Consider the following 25,948-nt stretch of genomic DNA (forward strand, 5'->3'; position numbering starts at 1 on the left):
CTTTGCAGGTGCCTTTTATCGCTGCTTGCTAATGTAGCGTGGGGGTGGGGTGTGCTCTACGAGTGTGCAAGGACTGGGCTACACGCGCCGGGTATTTTGCACCCGTTTGCATATCACGTGCAGGTAAATATCCGCAGAAACACCCAATGCCTCTTTGAGACTTGGGGCGCGGCAGACCCCGAGAACCGCCGGGTAGCGCAGGGCTGCAGCCTGTTCTAGGCCCCGTTCCCGCCCACGCTAGCCCGACGGCGCGAGGGGCGGGGCCGAGGGCTTCAGCGAATGAGCGCCTGCGGGCCGGGCGGGCCGCGGTCAGGTAGCCCGGGCGACCGGAGTGCGGCCCCGCCCCCCGCGTCTAGCCTGCCGCGCGCGCGGCTGAGTGCTGGCTGGAATGCTAGCTGTGGTCCCTCCAAGCCGCGCGATGAGCAAGTGGAGCGTCGGGCGAAAGCCCAGCCGCACACTCGGACTCCTGCTGCTGGTGATCTTGAGTTACCTGGTGCTCCGCAGGTGAGAGAGCCCCGCCCGGCACCTGCCTGACTCCAGACATCTCAGCCTTCCACACCCGTAGTTCTCGCCTCCCCTCTCACCTGAGGGAGGCGGCCCCAAGAGTCTGCATCCCGCGAATTCCGAGCCCCCACGGGGAAGGGCTCTCCAGTCTCTTCTTCTTTGGGTCTGGCGTCCCCCTGCATCACTAGGCACTCTGCTCCTTGCCTCGAGATCCAGGCCCCTGGGTCACACTAGGCGCTACCCGCTCAGTCTCCAGGCGTCTGTGTCCTAGAGCTTCCCCACTCTTTCTTCTCTGTGCTTCTGATGCCCGGGCTCTGCTTTCCTCGTGGATACTCCCAGCTCTCTGGGAAGGACAACAGAACTAGCTTTCAGGTCTCTTTCAAATGTCCCCTATTACTGCTCCGCCCCTAGTCCTCCTTGGGGAACCTGCATCTGTTTTTCTCCCGGGTCCGTACGTTTCCTACCAATCCTGCTAGAAGGCTTGTCTATTCCGCAGAGGCCGGAGCTCCGGGGCTCCCAGCTATGGTAGATCTTGACTTCCCAGAGCAGTCAGCAGAACGCTGTCCCATGGGTCCTCCAAGATCCTCAGCCCTGGATTTATTTGCCCCACTCTAGGATTGATACAGCTTCTCTCTCCATTTGTCAGTCACCAGCTCACTCCTTCCCAGTCCCCTTTTGCAAAGTGTTGTCTGTGGCAAATGGTTGTGTTTAATGATAGAATAACTTACCCACAGCCTGCATGGGTGCCCTAGCCCAGATTTTTTGTTAACTGTATCTATTTATAGTATTCTATAACCCTGACCATGTCTTTCAGGTAGATGGCTGGCACTTTCCATATTCAAAACCTCCAGTGTTGCTGGGAACACAGGCCAGCAGTATCAAATGCTTTGGCACTGAAAGTTAATGTTGAAGCTGAGTCCGGGCAGACAACACCACTTAGCTTTTGCTTCTTCTCTATCCCCTTTGTTAGTTTCTCTGAGTTTCCTCCAGGAGATAGGGAAGTTTTTGATGGAAGTGAATATCTGAATGTATTTTGCTGCCACAAGAACACCTTCAGAAACACTTTCTATTTCCACTTTTTCAAGACTTACATGTCTTCTTTGTTTTACCTGTTCTTGACTTTGGTGTTGGGAAGGATGTCATGATATTGTTTGAGAGAAAGACATGGCACTCTTCTTACTCTGGGGCTCAGAAAATTAAAGAGGCATTCTGTTTCCCCAGTTGTTCCCAAGACTTTTTTTCCATCTCGTCAGTGATCTCTAACCCATTCCTCTTTGAAGACTGGCTCTGGCTCTTGTAGGATGCTCAGCCTTCCTCCTGATGCAAGGCTGATGCAAACCCCAGAAGGATTACTCAAAGCAGAGGCAACAGGAGCCTCTGGCATGCAGCAGGGTATCAGGAGCCCACACCACAGAGAGAAAGGCCAGAGGTGTGCAAGTAGCATGTTGTTTGTCTATTGTTGCAGGTCAAGGATATGGCAGTCCATGCATGGGACCCAGCCAGGTCATTATGAGGAGCAGCTCTGAGGGGCTTGAGTTGGGCCAGATAGTGCACCCTAATAGTCCACAGGAAAAGGTGTGGGAGGGAGGCTGGGTATTTGTTGATGTCTGGCATGAAAGAAGATGAGGTGTCAGGTAGTCGACTGGCTGTGAAGAAGCCTGAGCTTCTCACAGGTGAGTTAACCATGTCCATACCTGGGTTGGGGTGGCTGCAGCAGGAATCAGTCAGGGGCTTATGGAGGTACCTGGGAATAGCTGTGACTCAAGCCTGAGGAAATAGTTTGAAATGCTTAGTAAAGTCATTGTTATCCTTGTTATTACTTCTTTTATACTAGGTAAGACAGAGAAGCTCTTACCCAAATTCAGGGCCGTCTCTTAGGGTCCTTCACAATATGTGTCTTTTGGGCATCTTTTTGATTGTATCACCATCATGGTAATAGGCTTTCTGATCAATTCGTCCTGTCTTGCATGGGCTGGGCACCAAGGATTATCTCTGGAGGCCAGAGGAGAACACACTTTTTGTTGCTTCCTCTTCTTGCCTTGCTCTAGCTTTGACTGGATCATTAACTGAGTTGGAGGTGGGGACCTTTCCCAGCAGTAGCTGGGAATGTGGATGTGGCCAGTGGAATATAGGTCACAAGGGAATTGGCTACTTAGCTGGCAGCTTTGTGGAGCTGAGCTGTTAGGATCAGCCCTTTTCTTGTACCTCAGAAGGCAGGTAGTGAGTGGGTGGGGGAAGGGAAGGGGCTGCTGGGATCCAGCTTTTGTTTCTTCCCATGAACTTTACCTTATGCTGGTTCATAGTCAGTCATAACTGTTTGATTATATCACATCCAAGAAATAGGAGGACAAAGATGACTTTTGAGGATGACCTCTTTTTTTTTCCCTTAGATTGAACAGTGGTCTCAAATTACCTTTACTGCAGTATAATTGTTAGCAATAAGCTTGCATGTTTAGCTTGCACAGTTTGAAAATTTTATAGCTATATAAATAAATATATATAATTATATATATAATTTTATATATCTATATAGTTACATATATAAATATATATATAATTTATGTATATATAGATCAACATATATATATAAAATTTTCAAATATGAAAATTCAGAATTTCAAACATGAAAATACCACTACAATTAAGACAGTGAAAATATCCATCAGCCCCAGAGATTTCCTTATGCCCCTTTGCATCTCTCTCTCCTGCCCCTCTCTGCTTCCGCAGCCCCAGGCACACTGATCTGTTGTTTTCTGGCACCATATATTTGTTTGCATTTTCTAGAGTTTTATAGAAATGCAGTCCTAAAGTATGTACTCTGTTTTTATCTGGTTTCTTTTACTCAGCATATCATTTGGAGATCTTTGGTGCTTATCAATGTGAACCATGTCTGAACCAGCTCCCTCTCTTCTTTACTACTCCCACTCCATGAATGCAAGAATTCCTGCTTGATATGATCAAGGCATAGTTCTTACTCATGACTTTTTTCCTTAATATAAATGCATCAGTGAGCAATAATCCAATTAACTCTGCATCTCGTATACCTGATATTTTAGCTGGCAAAAGTTAGGCGAGAGGAAAGTGGCCAGGTAGGCACCCTGCATCATGCCTCTGTAAAGGTAAGTTCATCTCTTTCCCCCGCTCTGCCTCATTTAGTGATCCTTCACTGACATTACCTGGATTCTAGATCCAAAGTTCTTGAAGGAAAGAGGAGGAGAACCTTATCAGTCTTCTCCTTAAAGGAGGTGGATAACTTAGCAACATGACCTGGTCACCTTCTTTCAAACATATTACGGAAAGTGCTGTCTTCCAAGGGTGTGTGGGCAAATTGTGCCTCTCTTCCTGGCCTTCTGTGAGGTCACCGATTTTATGAGCTTTGCCTGTTTTAGGACTTTACCCTGCTTGAGGCCTGAGTCATATTCCCTGGAATGTTTGAACTCTTTGAACACTGTTCCTTTCATCTTCTAGTAGTGAAGTTTTCAGCATGTGGGAAGTGTCTCTTTCAGTAGGTAGTCATTTCTCTGACACAAGTGGGGGAACATGGCTACCTGGGCAGTGGCTCAGTCAGAGAGAGGTAGGATGTCTGAGCCATCCTGTGCTGGGAAGATAGAGTTGGCACTGGGATTCTTACAGTGCTGTACTAGCCAATTGAAGGGACCAGAGTGTCTTGGAGCAAGAACATGGAGATTAAATTTGAGGCAAAAGCTGCACAGCCTGAGCAGCAGAAGTATTGGAAGGTTAGCCAAAGAGTTTTCTGTGCGTTAGGTGAAGGAAGTAGCAAGTGAAATAAAAGTGCTTAATCTTTAATGCAATGACTCAGAGTTCCATTATACTGACTTGAATGCTCTTCTAATGAAGATTCAGGATATGCTGGAGTTTAGGTCAGTATTTTCAGAATATTTGGCACCTGAGAAGGATTCTGGAGGCCAGCCCCCTTTCTCTGGTTCCTCCCCTATAATCTAGCAGAATTCTTTTTGTATAGGGATATTTTCTGCTTCTTCCCCATTCAGGTTTATTTCTTGCTTAAATCTATTGCTCTGGATATTAAAGGCCACACATGTTGTGTGAGATTCTCCTGCAATAGAAGGGCAGGGGTATTTTTAGAGGCTAATGGTAATGAAGCAAATAACTCTTGACTGGGTCTACTGTGTAGACCTTCTTAGGTGATGATCCTCACTGATTTCATGCATCCATGCACAGCAAGACAGTGGCATTGTTCCTTTCAAGAGCATGCTGCTCTTCCTGCAAAGTTTACTTTGTGAGTAGGTAATCTGTAAGGATAAAATATTCAAATAATATAAAGAGGAAAATAAAGCCTCCACTTCTGGTCCTAAGGTACCCCTCTCACCTCTAGCAGAGGTGATTACTAATAATGGTTTCTTCAGGGGAATTACATATACAACAAGACAGCTCTATGTATTATTACCCCATTTGTCCATTAGGGACATAATTTATTCAAACAATCTCCTATTGATGAACATCGATTGTCTCCAATCTTTTAGCTACTGCAAGCAAAGTTGCAACGTAGGTTAACTACACTGGAATTAAAATAAAATAATATAAAGTAAAAACAAATAAGAAAATCCACAAAGTTACAATGAATATCTGTTGGTATATTTCTGTCTCTAGGATTGCTGACCATATAAGATATTCATTTTAAATATCGATAGACATTTAAAGTAAGTAAGTAAAAATAAGTAAAAATAAGTAAGTAAAATAGCACATTCTGTTTCTGTTGGATCATTGTGAGGGAGATTCTGAGCTCTAAAGTCCGAGGGGAAAATTCTGTTTACTTTGTATGTGCACAGGTTCTTTGTGTCTTTAAGAGCTAGTACATTTCTTGTATATCTATGTAGATAAGTCTCATGCAGTGGCGACTGATTAAAAAAAAATGTTGAGCATATTTATATTGCCCCTGTGTCATTAAATCATTTTATTCTGATTCCACAAGTACTCTAAGAGGGGAGTCTTGCTATCAGTAGAGTCCTCTGGGTCATCTAACAGAATTTTCACCCCTCTCTAAGTTGAGATATAATATTTTTTTCTATTTATGATGCTATCAGTGGGAAATTTTCCCATAATGAAAAATTTCTGTTACATAACATCAGGACACTTTTTATTGTTAATATGTGGTTGATTACTCCTGAACTGTTTTGTTGCTTCACCTTTGGGTCTCGAGGTTTTGGTCTAGTAGGTGTTTATTCAATACAAACTTCCTACAGCATTTGGAAGATGTTGCCCTCCAAACCAACAGCATGTCCCTGGATCATGTAGGTAGACACTTGGCCTGACTTGCTGGAGTCTGCATGCTAGGCCAGTTCCTGGCTCACCAAGAAGCTTTTTCAGAGGGAAAGACAGAGGTACTAAGATTGTAGCAGTGCCATCGACCTGCAGAATGCTGCAAAATGACCTGCAAAATGAGGTTATACTAGCTTTTGAAATGGAAGGTTCAACCCCTTTGGAAATATTTAATGCTGTTCTAGCAAAGCAGGAGCCTAAAGCTTTGGGCACAGGCCAAGGATCACATCCAGGAAGTTGGATCAGTTACAAGGATAGAGTTCCATTTCCCTGGGATTGAAGTTCTTGGGGTTCCAGGATTGATCCGAGAGCCATTATTCTGGATTAGAGGCATTAAAGGCACTGGCCTGGATCAAAGAGTGGGCAGCTCCTTCCTTAGGCCTTCACCATTCCCCACTGAGGGAGGAGTATATAGCCTTAAGGCTGGTAAGGCCAAAATATCCCCAAGTGCACAGTTGAGGGGAACAGAATGCCCAAGGAAATAGGGCCTCATGGGAGCCTATAACCACATTAGGATCTTAAGAGTGACGACTAGAAATTTGTATTTTAAATCCAAGTGAGGAGATTTCTATGCATGATGATGTCTTTTGGGCAGTTTAACATAACTGCCATCTAAATAATGGTTTCTAGCATGAACACTTGGATTAATGAAGATATGAGTGTTTCCTTGGTCATCATCTTTAATGTGATGCTTTGGACCCAGATTGAACCTCTTCTCAAGGTGGCCCTGATGGGTTCACAGTGCACCTGGAAATTGGATTTGTAAGTTGTCATATCTCAAGTATACATTACATATAGTGCCAAAATAACCAGTCCTTAGGACCAGCGAGGACTTATGTTCTGTGACTTGAAGGACTATTTCTGCAGATTCCTACTTCATCTCCTGAGCTTGTCCATACCCTTGGAGAGCCTCAAATTGTATGGGCATATGCCTGGTCTATGCTGGAGGCCACCATGCTCCAGAAGTTGATGATGCTGTCTCTGTCACATCTGGTCGATGGATACTGGTCTGAATCTGGTCAGACTGTGTGGTATGACAGAAAGCTGAAGGAGATGGCTGTGACCCCAGGTGAAGCTTCCCAGTTCTACAATGGCCCCAGTTACTGACCAATATATTTTCAGGATTTACAGGTGATATAGGGATGCCTTCTGGCATGGAAAGAACCATTTCAGACCTGCTTCAATGAGCATACTTCATTCAAGATCATTCAAGTAAGTGACCGGATCTGGCTCTTCTCCTACCCCACCCTGAAGACTCTCTCTGAGATCTGAGAATCAATTCAGGGACCCATTTCACATGAAAGAAATTGTAAGTTTGCCACCTGCTCATCTGCCTTTTCTAATTCAAGCACATTAACTCAGCACTTTTGACCATGTCTGGTGAAGTCTGGCCTGTGTAGAGCCTGTGCTGTGTCCCTTGTCCTTATGATCCACTACTGTGATAAAGTATAAGAAGGATTCATCCCTCTACCCCTCCACACTCCCAGTCTCTGCCTGACGGCAACTCCTCACCTGGGAAACTCAGGCCCCAAGTCCTCTGCCTAATGTTTCTGCTATAACCTGTTGCATCTATGGCTCACACAGCATATATCACCTGCCAAAAGGGATGGAAGTAACCAGAATGTAGAGGTATTGTTACATTGTGTGGGGCCCCGTCAGAAATCTGACATGTGTGCCACTTTCCAGGAACCTCACTGTAGACTGTGAACAGAGTAGGACTCTGAGCAAGACAGGTCAGGTCAGTGACCAAGGCCTGCTCTTCAGTTTATTCAAGGGCTGAAAATTTACTTATCCTACTATGAAGCTAAGATACAAAGGCAAACAAAAATTCCAGGAGAAAGTAAAATACGCAGCTAAAAAGAAGGCAGATGCCCTGTATCAAAAAAAAAAAAAAAAGTTTCAACAAGGGACACCTGGTTGGCTCAGTTGGTAGCACATGGAACTCCTGATCTTGGGGTTTTGAGTTTGAGCCCCATGTTGGGTGCAGGGATTTCTTTAAAAAAAAAAAAAGAAGCTTTCCACAATCTAAAAAACAAACACACACAGAAAAGCTTTCCACAATCTGAAACAAAAAGTTTCAACATGAATAAGTTGCTCACTGGGAAAAACAACACAAACAAGGGAACAGGGTTTCCTAAAGGTTTGGTTTGCTCTGTGGTAACAGGCCTAGTTTAGAAGGAAAGTGTCTCCCGACCTCATGTAACCATATAGTTTCCATTGTCCTTATTTTGTTATTACTGAGTTAATTATTCAGGAAGCACTGAGGTTATTATTAACTTATGGTAACAAGTACTAATGATCATTATCAATATTAATAACCATTTTCACGGTGTTTTCTCGTTTATGAAGCTCTAATATATATCATCTCATTTTTCACAGTGGATTCCTTGGAGAAATACCAAATTTATCATCCTCATTTTCTCAGTGAATTCATCCCTTTTATTAATGTATTAAAAATTCACCTAGTAACCTACCAGAAAGATTTCAGAAATGAAATAGTTGAATTCTCTAGAATTTGGAGTTACAAGCTAGCTTTTTTTATTTGCAGTGTTAGTTTCATGCCTCTAAACAAGCACTGAGAGGTAATATTTATTTTAAAAAATCTAGAAAGTGATAGTACATAAAGACACTGGCAAATACAAGCTCTGTCCAGGAAGAGATGGCATGTACGTATATCAAAGGACAAAATATAGATTAGTGCTTCCCAAACTTTACTGTGGGGTCTGGTCAAAATGCACATTCTGATTCAGGTCTCAGGTAAAGCCTGAGTTTCTGCATTTTTATCAAACTCCAGATGAAGGTACCCTGCAGGTGCAGTGCACACCTGGAGATGTAAATCCAGAAGGAGGGGACAGATTAGGGAGACTCTCTTACTAGCAGGAAGTATTTTGGAATGAGGGTCACAGAGAGTGCTTCCAGCACCATCAGCACCTCTGCACTGAGTGGGTGGAGAGAGGGAGGCTCTCGCATCATTTGGGAGACACAGTCCTAAATAAAAGTTGGGGTCAGTGATGTGAGCTTGGTGAGCTGGAGATTGTTCTTTTGAAGTTCTTGCCAGTGGATAAGGATTGCTGCCTGGTGGCATGACTGCTGAATTGTATTTTCACTGTCTTTAAAAGTAATGAGATTTTGTGCGTGCATGTGTGTATTTTTACCACTGGCAAAAATATGTATTATTACCACTGGTCAATGTATCTCTGTGTTTAAGAAGAGACTCTGTCCATCAGTTCTTCCTCACTCTAGCCTGGGGTGAGCCTGAAGGGTGGAGGACCTAAGGGATGCCTAGAGGTGTCCAGTGGGGAGAGTACATAAAGCCTAGTGAGTAGATGAGGCATGAGGGCAGAGTGTGTTCTTTGGAGCAGATATGAGGAAAACAACTTGTCCTGTGCATGCAGTATGAGAAACTTCAGATGCAGTCAGAACACTCAGGAGCTTATGGTCAAAGGGAAGAGCTAAGGGGAAGAGCCAAAGCAAGGAGATGGCTAGGAGGCCCAGACAGTGGCCACAGAGGGCCCGAGGCCTCCTTTTAGTATATAAGGCCTCATCCTTCAGGGCAGGGTTGGCAGTTTCCTGTAAAGGGCCAGGTAGCAAATGTGTTCAGCTTTGCAGACTACATGGTGTTTTTCACGTCAACATCACTATGCCCCAAAGCAGCCGCAGACAGTATGTCAATGAATGGGCATGGCAGGGTGCCAATAAAACTATTTATTAACATTGAAATGTGAAGTTAATATAATTTTTTTGTGTTCCCACATCTTGCTCTTTTGATTTTATTTTTCTAACCACTTAATAATGTGAAAGACATTCGTATCTTGCTGACTACACAAAGACAGGAGGCATAGTGGCTTTGGCCCACACCTGGGGTTTGCTGACTGCTGGTCAAGGGGCTGGGTTGGTTTGACAGGATCCCACTGGACAGACCTTTTGTTGTAAAATTTTAGAAACTGTAATAAGATGACTTGACACAAAATCTTGGGCATAAAACATGGTTATACAGAAAATTAAATGCTTAAGAATGGAAAGATTGGGATTATTCCCTATTAAGGACATAAAAAAAAAACCCACACTGAGGCTATTCTAATATACAAAGCATACAAAAATAAACATTTCAAATATCCACAAAACTCCTTTATAGCACGTTTCAGAGTATTTCATTTATATCTGACCTTCAAAGGGTCTTTGTGAACAGTTAGGCATTCACCCATTTTACAGAGGAAGAAACTCATGGCCACAGAGCTAGTGTCACTGACCCAAAGTGATGGTCCTACAAGGGTAGGGCCAGGATCATGTCCAGATCCTCCTTGTGCAAATATTGTTCTTGTTTTCACTTTCCCATACAGGCGGTCCTCTGGAAGAAATATCGCTTACAAGTCACTTGGAACATGGGACTTTTCTGTTTAGAGAAAGGAAAAAGTGATTAGGTTCCCAGGTTATCTACAAATGACTGTTTCAACTATAATATAGCATAACTTCACTCCTGCAGTGGCATCATGAATTCTGGGTCCTGGTGGCTGTGAGAAGTAGGAAGGAGGAGATCAAAATAATTTACTTTGCCCATAGTGGCCATTTACAATATTCCCAAGTGGTCAGTGATGTCTGTGTCACCTCTGTCTTCTTGGCCTCCTGTTCTCCCTACTCTGGCCATCAGGGTCCCTGATTTGCCCCAGACCCTCCTGTAAAATTTGCCCTAGACCAGTGGCTCAGCCTTGCTCCGATCTGTGGAGGAGCTTTTAAAAACTACCAATACCTGTGCCCCACCTCCAAGGTCATTAACTGGTCAGGAGTGGGGCCTGCGCATTCATTGTTTTAAGTTTCCCAGATGATTTAGATATGGGACCAGCTTTGAGAGCCACTGTGGATAAACCCAAACCTCTCTTTTTGTGCTGTAGCTGACTTCAGCAAAGTGCTAGGAAGGCTTCTGCTGAAGTGGTTTCACACTGTTTTGGTCTCATACGTCCTACATCCATTTGGTTGCTAAGCCTGGTAAACTGAACTGGTCAATATATTTGTCCTCCCAGCTCTGATCACAACTGCCCAAGGACAGACTGTTGTTTCTGGTCTAGAGCAATACTTCTCAATCTGTCTGTGGTGAAGAATCATTTTTCCTTCTGTAAAAATTTTTTTTTCTAGTCTGTTACTTGATAAAACACATTCAAAAATTATTACTAGAAAAAGGAAATGAAAAGATATACAAAGTCCCTGCCCCAGCTTTTATGATGAGCTTCAACAGACATAAAATTACCTTCATTACGGTAAAGGTACCTCAATTTCTGTACCAATCCCAGACTGTAGCAAGCAGTTGTGAGCAGTGAGTGCCAGTGCCAGGCATACACTGTTGAGGGGCTCCAGGCTGGGATACTGCTCATACAGTCTTCTCACCAGTCTGCTTGCTATTCTTGGAGTACATCTGCATTCACTTTTTAATACTTTTGCCCCTAGTTTCCTCTGTTTTCTTATATTCTCTGCCTTCAAGACCTGTGAAATAGTTATCGTCTAAACAAAGCCTTCTGACTCCTCCTGGATGATTTAGATAATTTCTTCATTCAACAATTAGCTATATATATATATTTCAGCTACTGCCCTCTGCCACTGCTAGGCCAGGTTACCCTAACGTGTGGGGCCCAGTGCATAATGAAAATATGGGGCCCTTGTTTAAAAAATACTAAGAATTTCAGGATGAAGGTAGTGTGTCTGAAACTATGTGTACAGTGTGTGCTTTGATACATTTATATGTTGTAATATGATTGCCACTGTAGCAGTATTTATCACATGACATAATTATAGTACAATATTATCTATATTCATTGCACTGTGGATTAGGTCTCTGTGGCTTATTTAACTACTTGTTGCAAGGGAGTCTTCTCAGCTTGGGACCCTGTGTGGACTGCACGCCTTATATGCCCTGGAGGGCCAGCTCTGGCCTTATCTTTGCGCTTGGCTTCTAGCAGCCAATAATTTGTAATTATCTGAGTGTTCAGTGATGTGGAGAGCATTGTACATGTCAGAAGCATCTGGTTTGGAGGAACTTTGGTAGGACGGGAGCTAACTTCCTGAGGAGTGCGTGCAATTGAATTTTTCCCATTAATAGCAGGGCTCCAGCTGCTTTACAGTTTAGGGTATGTAACTTTATATTCAGAGCTGAAGCATTTGGCATTGTAGGTGGAGGAGAAGCTGGCTGGCATGTAGGAAAAGGACTCAGCAGGAATACAGGGCTGTGGAAGAAATGGAGAGAGAGCAGGAGGGATGGCTCATCCAATAAGCACGTTGGGAGAGTCAATGATGGTGTGTGCGACATGCATGTGTTCTCTGCCCCCATGACCTGCACCATTGGTCCCTGTGGCTGGCCAGAGCTCTGTGAAAGAGCTGTCTATTTGAAGTGCACAGAGAATGGCTGAATCCAGAATCAAGACTGAAGATCTCAGCCCATTTTGGTTCATGCATCTCTGTTTCTTCTAAGCGATGACAGTCCCCAGTGTGTATCAGTATCGATTGAATGAAGCAATTTGGGCCTTAAGCAGTGGCACAGTTTTAGCCACTGTTACAAAAGGAATGGAAAGACCAGCAGCAGTTTAGGGAGCTCTTTTATGCAGAAGAGCCCTGCAGGGCAATATGCCTTCTAGTGGCAGGAACTGTAATGAAAAGTGGGCATAGAAGAGGCACCAATGGAAATTTGCTTTTGCCCCAGACTCACTCACTCACGCTGTTGTTTTCTGTCTCCAACTCTCATACATATATATATATGTGTATATATGTATATGTGTGTATATATGTATATATATAAATTTGTGTATATATATGTATATGTATATATATGTATATATATATAAACTTGTGTGTGTGTATATATATGTATATGTATATATATATATATATATATATATATATATATATATCTCCAATTTCCCTTCTCCTCCACCCCCCCATCGACTCTCAGTTTGTTCTCATTATTCAAGAGTCTCTTATGGTTTGCCTCCTTCCCTCTCTGTAATGTATTTTTTACCCCTTCCCCTCCCCCATAGTCCTCTATTAAGTTTCTCAGGATCCACATAAGAGTGAAAACATATGGTATCTTTCTCTGTATGACTTATTTCACTTAGCACAATACTCTCCAGTTCCATCCACGTTGCTACAAATGGCCAGATTTCATTCTTTCTCATTGCCAAGTAGTATTCCATTCTGTATATAAACCACAATTTCTTTATCCATTTGTCAGTTGATGGACATTTAGGCTCTTTCCATAATTTGGCTAGTGTTGAAAGTGCTGCTATAAACATTTCGGTGCAAATGCCCCTATGCATCAGCACTCCTGTATCTGTTGGGAAAATTCCTAGAAATGCTATTGCTGTGTCATAAGGTAGATCTATTTTTAATTTTTTGAGGAACCTCCACACTGTTTTCCAGAGCGGCGGCACCAGTTTGCTTTCCCACCAACAGTGCAAGAGGGTTCCCATTTCTCCACATCCTCTCCAGCATCTATAGTCCCCTGATTTGTTCATTTTAGCCACTCTGACTGGCATGAGGTGGTATCTCAGTGTGGTTTTTGATTTGTCTTTCCCTGATGAGGAGTGACGTTGAACATCTCTTCATGTGCCTGTTGGCCATCTGGATGTCTTTAGAAAAGTGTCTATTCATGTCTTCTGCCCATTTCTTCACTGGATTATTTGTTTTTTGGGTGTGGAGTTTGGTGAGTTCTTTATAGATTTTGGATACCAGCCTTTTATCCGATATGTCATTTGCAAATATCTTTTCCCATTCCGTTGGTTGCCTTTTAGTTTTGTTGATTGTTTCCTTTGCAGTGCAGAAGCTTTTTATCTTCATGAGGTCCCAAAAGTTCATTGTTGCTTTTAATTCCCTTGCCTTTGGAGATGTGTCAAGTAAGAAATTCCTGCGGCTGAGGTCAGAGAGGTTTCTGACCTGCTTTCTTTTCTACGTTTTTGATTGTTTCCTGTTTCACATTCAGGTCCTTCATCCATTTTGAGTTTACATTTGTGAATGTGTAAGAAAGTGGTCTAGTTTCATTCTTCTGCATGTTGCTGTCCAGCTCTCCCAGCACCATTTTTTAAAGAGACTGTCTTTTTTCCATTGGATATTCTTTCCTGCTTTGTCAAAGATTAGTTGTCCATACATTTGTGAGTCCAATTGTGGAGTCTCTATTCAATTCTGTTGGTCTGTGTGTCTGTTTTTGTGCCAATACCATGCTGTCTTGATGATTACAGCTTTGTAGTAGAGGCTAAAGTCTGGGATTGGGATGCCTCCCGCTTTGGTTTTCTTCTTCAATATTACTTTGGCTATTTGGGGTCTTTTGTGGTTCCATACAATTTTAGGATTGCTTTTTCTAGCTTTGAAAAGAATGCTGGTGCAATTTTGATTGGGATTGCATTGAATGTGTAGATAGCTTTGGGTAGTATTGACATTTTAACAATATTCTTCCAATCCATGAGCATGGAATGCTTTTCCATTTCTTTGTATCTTCTTCAATTTCCTTCATAAGCTTTCTATAGTTTTCAGCATGCAGATCCTTTACATCTTTGGTTAGATTTATTCCTAGGTATTTTATGCTTTTGGTGCGATTGTGAATGGGATCAGTTTCTTTATTTGTCTTTCTGTTGCTTCATTATTATTGTATAAGAATGCAACTGATTTCTGTACATTAATTTTGTATCCTGCGACTTTGTTGAAGTCATGTATCAGTTCTAGCAGACTTTTGGTGGAGTCTGTCAGGTTTTCCATGTAGAGTATCATGTCATCTGAAAAAAGTGAAAGCTTGACTTCATCTTTGCCAATTTTGATGCCTTTGATTTCCTTTTGTTGTCTGATTGCTAATGCTAGAACTTCCAACACTATGTTAAATAACAGCGGTGAGAGTGGACATCCCTGTCGTGTTCTTGATCTCAGGGCGAAAGCTCTCAGTGTATCCCCGTTGAGGATGATACTAGCTGTGGGCTTTTCATAAATGGCTTTTATGATGTTTAAGTATGTTCCTTCCATCCCGACTCTCTCGAGGGTCTTTATTAAGAAAGGATGATGAATTTTGTCAAATGCTTTTTCTGCATCGATTGACAGGATGATATGGTTCTTATCTCTTCTTTTATTAATGTGATATATCACATTGATTGATTTGCAAATATTGAACCAGCCCTGCAGCCCAGGAATGAATCCCACTTGGTCATGGTGAATCATTCTTTTTATATGCCATTGAATTTGATTTGCTAGTATCTTATTGAGAAATTTTGCATCCATATTCATCAGGTATATTGGCCTGTAGTTGTCTTTTTTTGTCTGGTTTGGGAATCAGAGTAATGCTGGCTTCAGAGAATGAGTCTGGAAGTTTTCCTTCCCTTTCTGTTTTTTGGAACATCTTGAGAAGGATAGGTATTATCTCTGCTTTAAATGTCTGGTAGAATTCCCCATGATGCCATCTGGTCCTGGACTCTTATTTGTTGGGAGATTTTGGATAACTGATTTAATTTCTTCGCTGGTTATGGGTCTGTTCAAGTTTTCTATTTCTTCCTCTTTGAGTTTTGGAAGAGTGTGGGTGTTTAGGAATTTGTCCATTTCTTCCAGGTTGTCCAATTTGTTGGCATATAATTTTTCATAGTATTCCCTGATAATTGTTTGTATCTCTGAGGGACTGGTTGTAATAATTCCATTTTCATTCATGATTTTATCTATTTGGGTCATCTCCCTTTTCTTTTTGAGAAGCCTGGCTAGAGGTTTGTCAATTTTGTTTATTTTTTCAAAAAAACAACTCTTGGTTTCGTTGATCTGCTCTACAGATTTTTTAGATTCTATATTGTTTATTTCTGCTCTGATCTTTATTATTTCTCTTCTTCTGCTGGGTTTGGGGTGTATTTGCTGTTCTGTTTCTAGTTCCTTTAGGTGTGCTGTTAGATTTTGTATTGGGGATTTTTCTTATTTCTTGAGATAGACCTGGATTACAATGTATTTTCCTCTCAGGACTGCCTTCGCTGCATCCCAAAGTATTTGGATTGTTGTATTTTCATTTTCATTTTCGTTTGTTTCCATATATTTTCTAATTTCTCTAATTACCTGATTGACACATTCATTCTTCAGTAGGATGTTTTTTAACCTCCATGCATTTGGAGGTTTTCCAGACTTTTTTCTGTGGTTGATTTCAAGTTTCATAGCATTGTGGTCTCAAAGTGTGCATGGCATGGTCTCGATTTGTTTATACTTATTAAGGGCTGTTTTGTGACCCAGTATGTGATCTATCTTTGATATGTTCCATGTGCACTCGAGAAGAAAGTATATTCTGTTGCTTTGGGATGCAGAGTTCTAAATATATCTGTCAAGTCCATCTGATCCAATGTATCATTCAGGGTCCTTGTTTGTTTATTGATTCTCTGTCTAGATGATCTATCCATTGATACAAGTGGAGTATTAAAGTGTCTTGCAATTACCACATTCTTATCAATAAGGTTGCTTATGTTTGTGATTAATTGTTTTATATATTTGGGGGCTCCCGTATTCTGTGCATAGACATTTATAATAGTTCTTCCTGATGGATAGACCCTGTAATTATTAAATAATGCCCTTCTTCATATGTTGTTACAGCCTTTAATTTAAAGTCCAGTTTGTCTGATATAAGTATGGCTACTGCAGCTTTTTTTTTGATTTCCAGTAACATGATAATTCTCTGTCCCCTCACTTTCAGTCTGAAGGTGTCCTCAGGTCTAAAATGAGTGTCCTGTAGACAGCAAATAGAGGGGTCTTGTTTTTTTTTTTTTTTTAATCCATTCTCATACCCTATGTCTTTTGGTTGGAGCATTTAGTCCATTTACATTCAGTTTTATTACTGAAAGATACGGGTTTAGAGTCATTGTGATGTCTGTAGGTTTCATGCTTGTAGCGATGTCTCTGGATCTTTGCGGTCCTTGCAACATTTCACTCAGAATCCCCCTTAGGATCTCTTGTAGGGCTGGTTTAGTGGTGATGAATTCTTTCAGTTTTTGTTTGTTTGCAAAAACCTTTATCTCTCCTTGTATTCTGAATCACAGACTTTCTGGGTAAAGGATTATTGGCTGCATATTTTTTCCGTTTATCACATTGAAGTTTTCCTGCCATTCCTTTCTGGCCTGCCAAGTTTCAGTAGATTGGTCTGCTACTACTCTTATGTGTGTACCATTGTATATTGAGGCCCATTTATCCATAGCTGCTTTCAGAATTCTCTCTTTATCCTTGTATTTTGCCGGTTTTACTATGATATATCATGCAGAAGATCGATTCAAGTTATGTCTGAAGGGAGTTATCTGTGCCACTTGGATTTCAATGCCTGTTTCCTTCCCCAGATTGGGGAAGTTCTCAGGTATGGTTTGTTCAAGTACACCTTCAGCCCATTTTTCTCTCTTCTTCTTCTTCTGGAATTCCTATGATATGGATATTGTTCTATTTGATTGCATCACTTAGTTCTCTAATTCTCCCCTCATACTCCTGGATTTTTTTGTCTCTCTTTTTCTCAGGTTGCTGTTTTTCCAAAATTTCATCTTCTAATTCACCTATTCTCCCCTCTGCCTCTTCAATCCACACTGTGGCTGCCTCCATTTTATTTTGTTCCTCATTTCTAGCATTTTTTAATTCATCATCACTATTTTTTAGTCCCTTGATCTCTGCAGCAATAGATTCTCTGCTGTCCTCTGTTTTTTTCAAGACCAGGAATTAATTTTATGACTATTATTCTAAATTCTTGTTCAGTTATACTGCTTAAATCGGTTTTGATCAATTTGTTAGCTGTTGCCACCTCTTGGAATTTCATTTGAGGAGAATTATTATGTTTTGTAATTTTGGCTAGTTTTTTGTCCCTTATGCATTTTAAATGCTTGTTGTGTGCTCTGTACCTGCAAGCACTGCTATATGAAAGGAGGGTTATACAGTGTCCAGGGCCTGGCCCTTCAGGTGGTGTTTTTTCAGAGATGGTTACTTGCTCTCTGTTGTGTTTGTTTTTTTTATTACCCTACTCTTAGTGATATTTTGGACCCTCCTCCAGGTGTGCTTTGATTTGTTCCTTGGAGTAGCCCTGTAAAGGAAAACAAATAGACAAACAGGAGACAAAAACACACAAACACACAAACAAATAACACAAACAAACAAAAACAAAAACCTAAAGACTAAAAACAAAAAACCCCCAAACACTGACTAAAGTAAAGAAGAGGGTAGAGGCAGTGCTAATGGAAGAGAACATACAAGGAGAGAAATGACAGGAGGAGTGGCGGTGGGGAGCGTGGGGGCGGAGGGGGGGGGAGAAAAGATAAACATTGATTAGACAGAGAGGTAAAAGGCTTAATCCAGATGAAGAGAATGGAAAATAAAGAAGGAGGCAGGGAAAAGGAAACAGATAAAGTTACCCAGACAGAGAAACTATATTGCTTGATTATTCCAGAGAGAGAGAAAGGAGTGTAAATAAGGAGGTGTAGAACATGTATCAAGACAATGGATTAAATATGTCTGTTTAGACAGACAATAACCAGAGTAACCAGCCTAGGGCATGGAAGAGATAAGGAGGAGAAATGGGGGGGGGGATGGAGAATATATCTATATATCCAGAATTGACCTAGAGTTAATCCAGGCAATGCTGCGTCGCTTGTCGGGAGTAGCTGTCTGCAGGGTCTGTGCTGCTGTGGTGATACGCAGTTACCCAGCACAGAGGGGCATGGTTTGGCATAATCTGGACCCACCTCCACTCTGGGCCCCAGTACTGATCCCTGAGGCCCCACCTTGGTGGTGGTGGTGTGTGGAATGGTGATCCCCCAGTCTCTTCTCCATGGAGCTGGACCCGATGGACTCTGTTTGAGTCGTCCTTATTGTGCTGAGGGCACAGGTGGGGAGGTCCTTCTCGCTCCACTAACTCCTGTGACCCTGTGCTTGACTAGGATTCAAAGTCCCACTCTGTGCACTCTGGCACTGGGGAAGCGCCTCTCAGTGTGACGGATATGTGGTCCTGGCTGGCTTTGTCTGTGCCCCTGCACTTCAGGGAGGACAGCCTTCTCCTACTGGGGACCAAGAGCCACCACCTTCGCCACGAGCCCCCGGGGTGGCAGACACAGGCAGGCTTTGTCTTTTCCCACAGCACTCCAGAGAGATGGCAGCCTTTTCCTCCTGCAGACTGCACCCTTGGCCCAGCCACTGTGCCCAGGAGTGGCGGACACAGACAGATTCTGTACTATCACATAGCCCTCCAGGGAGGGAACCACTTCCTCCAACTGAGGACTGAGCCCCTGATCTACCACCACACCCAGGCTCCCCTCCTCTCCAGGTGCACCAACAGGGAGCCAGCTCCAGTCCAAAGAAAGCCCTGCAGTTAGAGATCGGATCCCTCTCAGTCTCAGTCCCTGGTCTTTCTCCTGTCCAGATACGGTCCTGCACTTCCCTAGCCCCTCTTTCTTTTCCCTTTGTCTCTCCGTTGAAGGGAGTGCCTCCGCTCCGTGCCCATGTGGCTGTTTTTTATCTCCCCCAGTTTGCAGTTACCCACCTATCTTCTTTCCAGCTTCCCCATTTTCTTCCTAGTAGATTCAGTCTCTTTTCCTCCCAGGCTCTGGTGTTCAAAGTCCTTTGGCTTCTGCACTTCTTTGTTTGAGAGTGGCAGGAAGTATGGGTCCCCCTACTTCTCTGCCATGTTGGCCTAGCTGAGGTTCTTTCTCTCCAACTCTCTTGAATGTCCTGGCTCCTCCAGCGTCTCTTTCTGGGTTTCTCTCATGGCCTTTGGAGACTGGGGAGAAAAGAGAGGGAGGGAATTCTAGTCATGGGGATCAATTTGAGTGGGCTCCGCTTGGTCGAGTTGCTTTTCCAGGGACTAACACTTTCCAACAGCCCTCCCAGGTGGGGCTCTCTGTTGTGCTAGATCATCACTTCAACTTGATCTTTAGATAATAATTAAGACTTGGAAATTTGGTCAATGAATAAATGCTGTTTCTAACCCAGATACCTCCTTCCAGGTATTTGCACCTCAAGCCAGGCAGCTGTGACCACAATGTGGCTCAGAGGTACTATTTGAAGTAGCTGCTCCTTTGATGTTTAGTCAAATGGCCTACAAGAGCTGGCCATTGTAGGAACCTGCGTGCCACACCTGCCCTGGGCACCCCGCGCCCCCTGAGAATATCCATTCCGTGCCGTGTGCCCCCACCTCGCCCTCTGTCCCCATAGCAGAGTCTCCATATTGACCATTGTGTTTGTCTTGTTCCTGACTATAGTCTCAGCTTGCTTTTCCCCTACAGTGGGGTGCATATGAGTGTGCTGAAGAAAGATGCCTTTCAAGGTTTGGCTAAGTCGGAGGGTGGGGAGCCTTTTCTGAAGGCCTCAGAAGCAGGCCTGTGGAGAAGAACCCTGTCTCCTAACACTCTGTGCTGCTCATTGCTGAAGATAAGCCAGCCTTGCCAGCTGCCTTTTCTCTTTGCAGGTTGGACTGGTATAATCTGGTCCCTGCATGGCTGAGACACCGGCAATCAGGGCTGCAGGCCAACGGCCAACACTTCATGCTGGAGGACTCCACCTTCTGGATCTTTGGGGGCTCTGTGCACTATTTCCGGGTGCCCAAGGAATACTGGAGGGACCGCTTGCTGAAGATGAAAGCCTGTGGCTTGAATACCCTCACCACGTGAGTGCTGCCACCCCCCCCCCCCCCCCGCCGGAGCTTTGGCATCTGTGGCATCTGTGTCCTGGGCTGCTTCTAGGCAGCCTAGCCTGTAGGTCTCCATCGTGTCAGGATGGGGGAGCACTGCCAGATCCTGGACCTGAGCAGTCCCTGAAGAGAATCTTTGTGCTAAGCTTTGTGAGGAAAAATATAGGAGGATCAGGTCACCCACACTCCTGCTTAGGTTTGCCAGCTATGACACCTTCCTTTTCTTCATCTGCACAGCACTCCCCACTAGTGCAGATGAGGAGACAGGATGGATGTAAGGTTTAGAGGCATAGAAAGAACAATGGTGTATACACGAAGGAATATAGTGAAGGAGGGGAGTGTAGGGGTGGAGGTGATTAAATTATCATATATATATATACATATATGTATGTATATATATATATGTATGTATATTTTAAACAAGCACTCCACCCCCCAACTTATTTAGCAAATGAGTGTGATCTTTTTAAAAATAGCTTCCTAAGGAAGTTCTCATCACCTTTCAGCATTCCTGTTTAGAATTATCTTCAGAGCACTATGGCTTCCAGTCTAGCACTGACCACAATGACAGGCACATGATAGGCACTCAGTACAATGTTGAATATGTGAATCAGTTAAAAATATGCTCAGTTGTGAAGAATCTTATCATTCTGTGGATTTATTTTTCAAAACTGCCAAGATAGTTGGATCCAAGTCTATGAAATAAAGTGGGTTATATCAGGCTGGGCTATTCTATTTTCAGGAAAAAAATATGTGATTACAGATCAAGGATGTGGATTTTCTTGGGTGGTTTGTTGAAGCAGCTCTGAAGATAAATTCTAAAAAGAATTACAGGAATGTTCTGGGCTATAACAGCACAGTTGAAACACATGTATATAATTTTCCAGAAGGATTACTTAAAAGGATCCATTTATTTGTGTATGTAAGTTCTGATCCTGAGGGTACATTCACACATCACAGGACTCCTGAAGCTGGTGGGAACATTGTAGGCTAAGCATCTTACATTATAAAATCTGAGTAATGTGTATTTCCTTAAATGTGGAGCTCCTGAGTCTCAATTGGAAGGGGCTTCACTGGAAGTCAGGGGTGGGTGGGAGCCCAGGAGAGGAGCAGCTGTGTTACTATCATACATCCCTTGAGTTGGGCCCCTTGAAGAACTTACTTTATTTCCTTATCTTCTCTTTAGAAGATAAGGAAAAAGTTATTTGAAATTCTGGTTGCTTCAGTAAAAACAGGACTGATCAGAGGTTTCCTCTTACCTTACTTTTAACTTACTCTCTTAGAAAGTTACCTTTTCTCCACTAGCTGATAAAGAGAGAACAGGAGACATGGGGAGGGAAGAAGGAACATGGGGGAGTGCATGCTCAAGCTGACCTGTGATCACATCTTATGCTTCACCCAAATCTTACTGGCCTTCTCTCCCTTCTCCTAAGGAGATGAGTTGTTAGCCACCCAGGGACTGGCCCTGGATACTCTAAGGTCCCTAGATCTCCTCAGTTAGTTCTTGGTTCCAGTCCTGATACCATTAAAACAATGTGCCGGGGCGCCTGGGTGGCGCAGTCGGTTAAGCGTCCGACTTCAGCCAGGTCACGATCTCGCGGTCCGTGAGTTCGAGCCCCGCGTCGGGCTCTGGGCTGATGGCTCAGAGCCTGGAGCCTGTTTCCGATTCTGTGTCTCCCTCTCTCTCTGCCCCTCGCCCGTTCATGCTCTGTCTCTCTCTGTCCCAAAAATAAATAAACGTTGAAAAAAAAAATTAAAAAACAAAAACAAAAAAACAAAAACAAAAAACAATGTGCCTAAGAAATACATCTTCGACCATCATAATGGGTTTTAGGGATAAAGAAGGTAATCTGGAAGATGAAGTGGAATAAATGAAAAGCTCATTCCTGTAATTATCTTCTATTATAGCTATGTTCCATGGAATCTCCACGAGCCAGAAAGAGGCAAATTTGACTTCTCTGGGAACCTGGACCTGGAGTAAGTGCTGTCACTGCTTCTGTGGCATGGCCTAAGGCTGGGAGGCAAAGAGGTGGCCCCTTGGGTTGGTCAGGAATCAAAGGGCCATCTCCATTCTGCATTGAGAACCAGAGACAGCCTGGGGTCTGGAGCCTTGTTCTCAGGACCCAAATGCTCTCCAGACATGAACCTGTTACTCTCAGGGTCTGAGTTTGCCTCCTCTGAGCTCAGACCTTTTCATTGCAGCTCAGAGGTATCAATCTTCAGTGTCTGCCCTGTTCTGTAGTGTGGTCCAGCACCTGGGCTGGGACAGGGCTTACCCATGTAGGGTAGCAAGACTGTTGGGGTCACGTTCACTGTTAGGAACACCCCCCACCCCCCACCCCCCCACACACACCGTATCTTGTCTGATGTCCTTGGTCCTCATGCCCCCAGTAGAACTATGCAGAAGGTACTGGGCTGGGGGCAGGGGAGAACCCAGCTCGCAGGGCGTCTGAAAGCAGGGAGGGGAGGAGCCAGGTAGATCCACCACCTTGTGATGTGTGCCAGGCTCATCCCCACCCTCCCCCCCTGATGTCTTGAGAGCTGCTGACACTGACCTCCCTAGGGCCTTTGTGCTGATGGCTGCAGAGATCGGGTTGTGGGTGATTCTGCGTCCAGGCCCCTACATCTGCAGTGAGATCGACCTCGGGGGCTTGCCCAGGTGAGCGGGGCTGTGAGGGGCTGTGGCTTGAGCTGTCCTGTGTGCTTGTGCAAAATGCTAATCACAAAGGTAGGTTTAATTTTGCTATTGAAGTATATTTTTCATTCTGTACTGAAACACCATTCCAGAATAAGTGGGACCTAAAGGGAGCCATTTTAAATGATGTTACTTTATCTTAATAAAGTATTAGAGAAACAAATTATTGTTTTTGTTTTATGTTTTATCTTAAAATTTAAGGCTTTAATGAGTTATGTTAGAATGTGTAGTCTCCACTGAGGTCAGTAGAATGCTCTGTGGCTGGAGTAGAAATCTGGGCAGTAATCACCTGGTACCACATTCATTCCTTGTCCTCATCATTGTGATTAATTTTCAGCAAAAAGACTTCCTTGTTAATAGGGGTAATCTCTCCCATCCTCACAGTGTTCCAGATGGTTAGATCAACTCTCTCCTATACCATGCCACCCCAAGAGGGAAGAAGGCTGGTCCTGTTTGCCTCGTGGTCTCCTTTGGGAATGGCCTCTCCCTGTAACACAGCTACTAGCCCAGGCTTTGTTTTCTCTCTTTTCTCCAGTTCCACCCAGCCCTTCCCTAGGGATCCCAGGCAGGCTCTGTCTCCATCTCCTTTGCTCTCCAGGATGACTTCTCTGTCTCTGTGCTGTTCAGCTTGGCAAGAGTGCCCTTGACAAGGCCATGCACACAGCCAGAGTGCCCTCCCCCTGCACCTAGGGATTAGAAATCTGTGTGTCAGTGATGTCCTCAGGCCCAGCCAGAGCTGCCAGGAGGACAGGATTTAAGTGTTAGCTCAGAACAGCAGGAGCTCCAGCACTCAGCCCTTCTCCTGGGCAGCATTGTCCACTCAGGTCCTGGCATCGAGGATGGGCATGTGGGCACACCCCAGGGAGGCCCAAACAGGCAAAGACCCAGTGGTGATGAGAAGCTAGACCTGGTTTAGGTGAGATGGAGGGTGGAGGTGTCAGTCTAAAGGAAGCTGCTCTCTCCTCCTGCATTTTTACCTAACATAAATTGATAATTTTCTGACCTTGTTCAGGACTTCCAACTTAGGATGTGAAGCATTAGACCCCTTTTAAGAAAATATAAGTGTTTTACTTAGAATTTCAAGTGAGAAGGAAGAGTTCCTAACTCTGGAACAAATGATCTGGGTTCACCTGGGAAATGTGATCACAAGGGACAGGCTGTGGGAAGAACTAATCTTGCTCTGCAGCTCCTCCTCTGAACTAAGCTCTGAAGAGCTGTGGAGGCTGATGTTAATGAGTCACAGGGTCAGCGTGGAGAGCAGCAGATGGATGGATGGACAGGAATGAGAAGTGGATTAGCCTCTCATGACCTCCATGTCAGGCTTAGTTTTCTGGGAGACACCAGAAAGTTGCATCTGGTCCCAGTGATTCTTTAACCCTTTTGGCTTTACCCCTTTGTAATGAGATTTTAGAGTAAATGCTTCCATGCTGGGCCTTGAATTCAGTGAGAAGCTTTTCTCACTATGACTGGCAGCCAGACCATAGCCATAAAGCTGGAAATAAAATCCCTAGCAGTGCTGGTGTCTTTTGGTAGGGAAACAAGTGCAGAGTGCAGGTCTTGAGTTCTGGCAGTGTTTGCCCCTGAATCTGTTTGCACAATCTCCTGCCTTCCTGGCTGAGTGGAGGTGGTGGGGTGGGAATTGTCTTGCTTACCCCCAGCACTCTGAAGCCACTGCTTTTCTCCCCACCATCTCCTGCCAAGAGAAACCCACAAACAGTGCAACTAATTCCCACCCCCCTTTTATTCAAGCTGGTTACTCCAAGACTCTGGCATGAGGCTGAGAACAACTTACAAGGGCTTCACCGAAGCAGTGGACCTTTATTTTGATCACCTGATGTCCAGGGTGGTGCCACTCCAGGTAAAAGCAAGGAGACTCTTCTTGGAAGTTCAGCTATTTTCCTACTGGAAGTAGACAGTCCTAGGTTAACTCTCAGACAAAGGGCTCCCAGTTCCTTTCAATACAGAACACATTCTTCCCCACTGCCTGAGATCTATAATTGGAGGGGTTTGCAATAGTTGTCTTTTAAAAGATGTATTTCAATATTGTTTTAGGTGGTTCAGTGCTGAAGAGATAGGCACAAGGGCTTACATTATTCCACACAATGTCCGATGTGATGTCTTATTCTGAAAAACCCACTGATTGGCATCCCAATAGTGGCTCAGTTCTTTGTGAAAAAGAGCATAAATGGATAGGCCCTTACCTGTAATACACGGGACTTTTTGTAGTTATAAAATTACAATTGATGACTTTTCAAGGTACATCTTTCTACTATCAAAAAGGTGCTGTCTGGTGCCTATTTCATTCAATAAGTGATAAAAATCAATTTTGGGAAGAAATTATCTTATCATTGCATGTAATATTTGGAAGCAATAAAAAAGCAGGAATGGGAATAATTAATAGTTTATGTAAAAATAAGAGTCATGCTGAGAAATTAGTACATTAATAAAAAATTAGTACATCAATAAAAATTGCTCTTCAGTCAATGGTTTGTAATGTTCACAGCACACATAGATCAAAGGAACTACTTGATCATCTGTAGGGTAGACAAATAAAACACTGGGTACTAAGTTAAATTTGAACTTCAGATAAACAAGGAATATGTTTTAGTATAAATATATCCTAAATGTTACATGGGACATACTTACATTAAAAATATTCATAATTTATATAAAAACTTATTCATTATAAATTCACATATAACTGGCTATCTTGTATTTTTATTTCTTAAATCTGGAAGCCCTAATAATGAAAGAAGCAACAAGCCAGGAAGTTTTTGGCCTACATTTTTATAAGGAAGATGGAATTACTGAGATGATTC

At 43.3% G+C, this 25,948-nt stretch overlaps 1 protein-coding gene across 3 annotated transcripts in view; it reads left to right on the plus strand.

The window, feature by feature from the left end:
- Positions 1–351: 351 nt before the first annotated feature.
- Positions 352–25,948, plus strand: part of LOC122483171 (beta-galactosidase-1-like protein 2) — a 57,240-nt gene continuing 31,643 nt past the window's right edge. The window contains exons 1-7 of one of the 3 annotated variants that reach the window (XM_043579872.1): positions 400–504; positions 6,925–7,111; positions 19,752–19,799; positions 20,213–20,410; positions 22,343–22,411; positions 22,998–23,093; positions 24,879–24,987. In XM_043579872.1, the coding sequence (XP_043435807.1) occupies positions 20,289–20,410; positions 22,343–22,411; positions 22,998–23,093; positions 24,879–24,987 (396 nt within the window). In that variant the 5' untranslated portion in view covers positions 400–504; positions 6,925–7,111; positions 19,752–19,799; positions 20,213–20,288. Of the gene's footprint in view, positions 505–6,924; positions 7,112–19,751; positions 19,800–20,212; positions 20,411–22,342; positions 22,412–22,997; positions 23,094–24,878; positions 24,988–25,948 lie in introns of all 3 variants that reach the window. The other 2 variants (XM_043579869.1, XM_043579870.1) reach the window with 2 other exon arrangements.

This window comes from Prionailurus bengalensis, chromosome D1 (assembly GCF_016509475.1).
Source record: "Prionailurus bengalensis isolate Pbe53 chromosome D1, Fcat_Pben_1.1_paternal_pri, whole genome shotgun sequence".
NCBI lineage: Eukaryota > Metazoa > Chordata > Mammalia > Carnivora > Felidae > Prionailurus > Prionailurus bengalensis.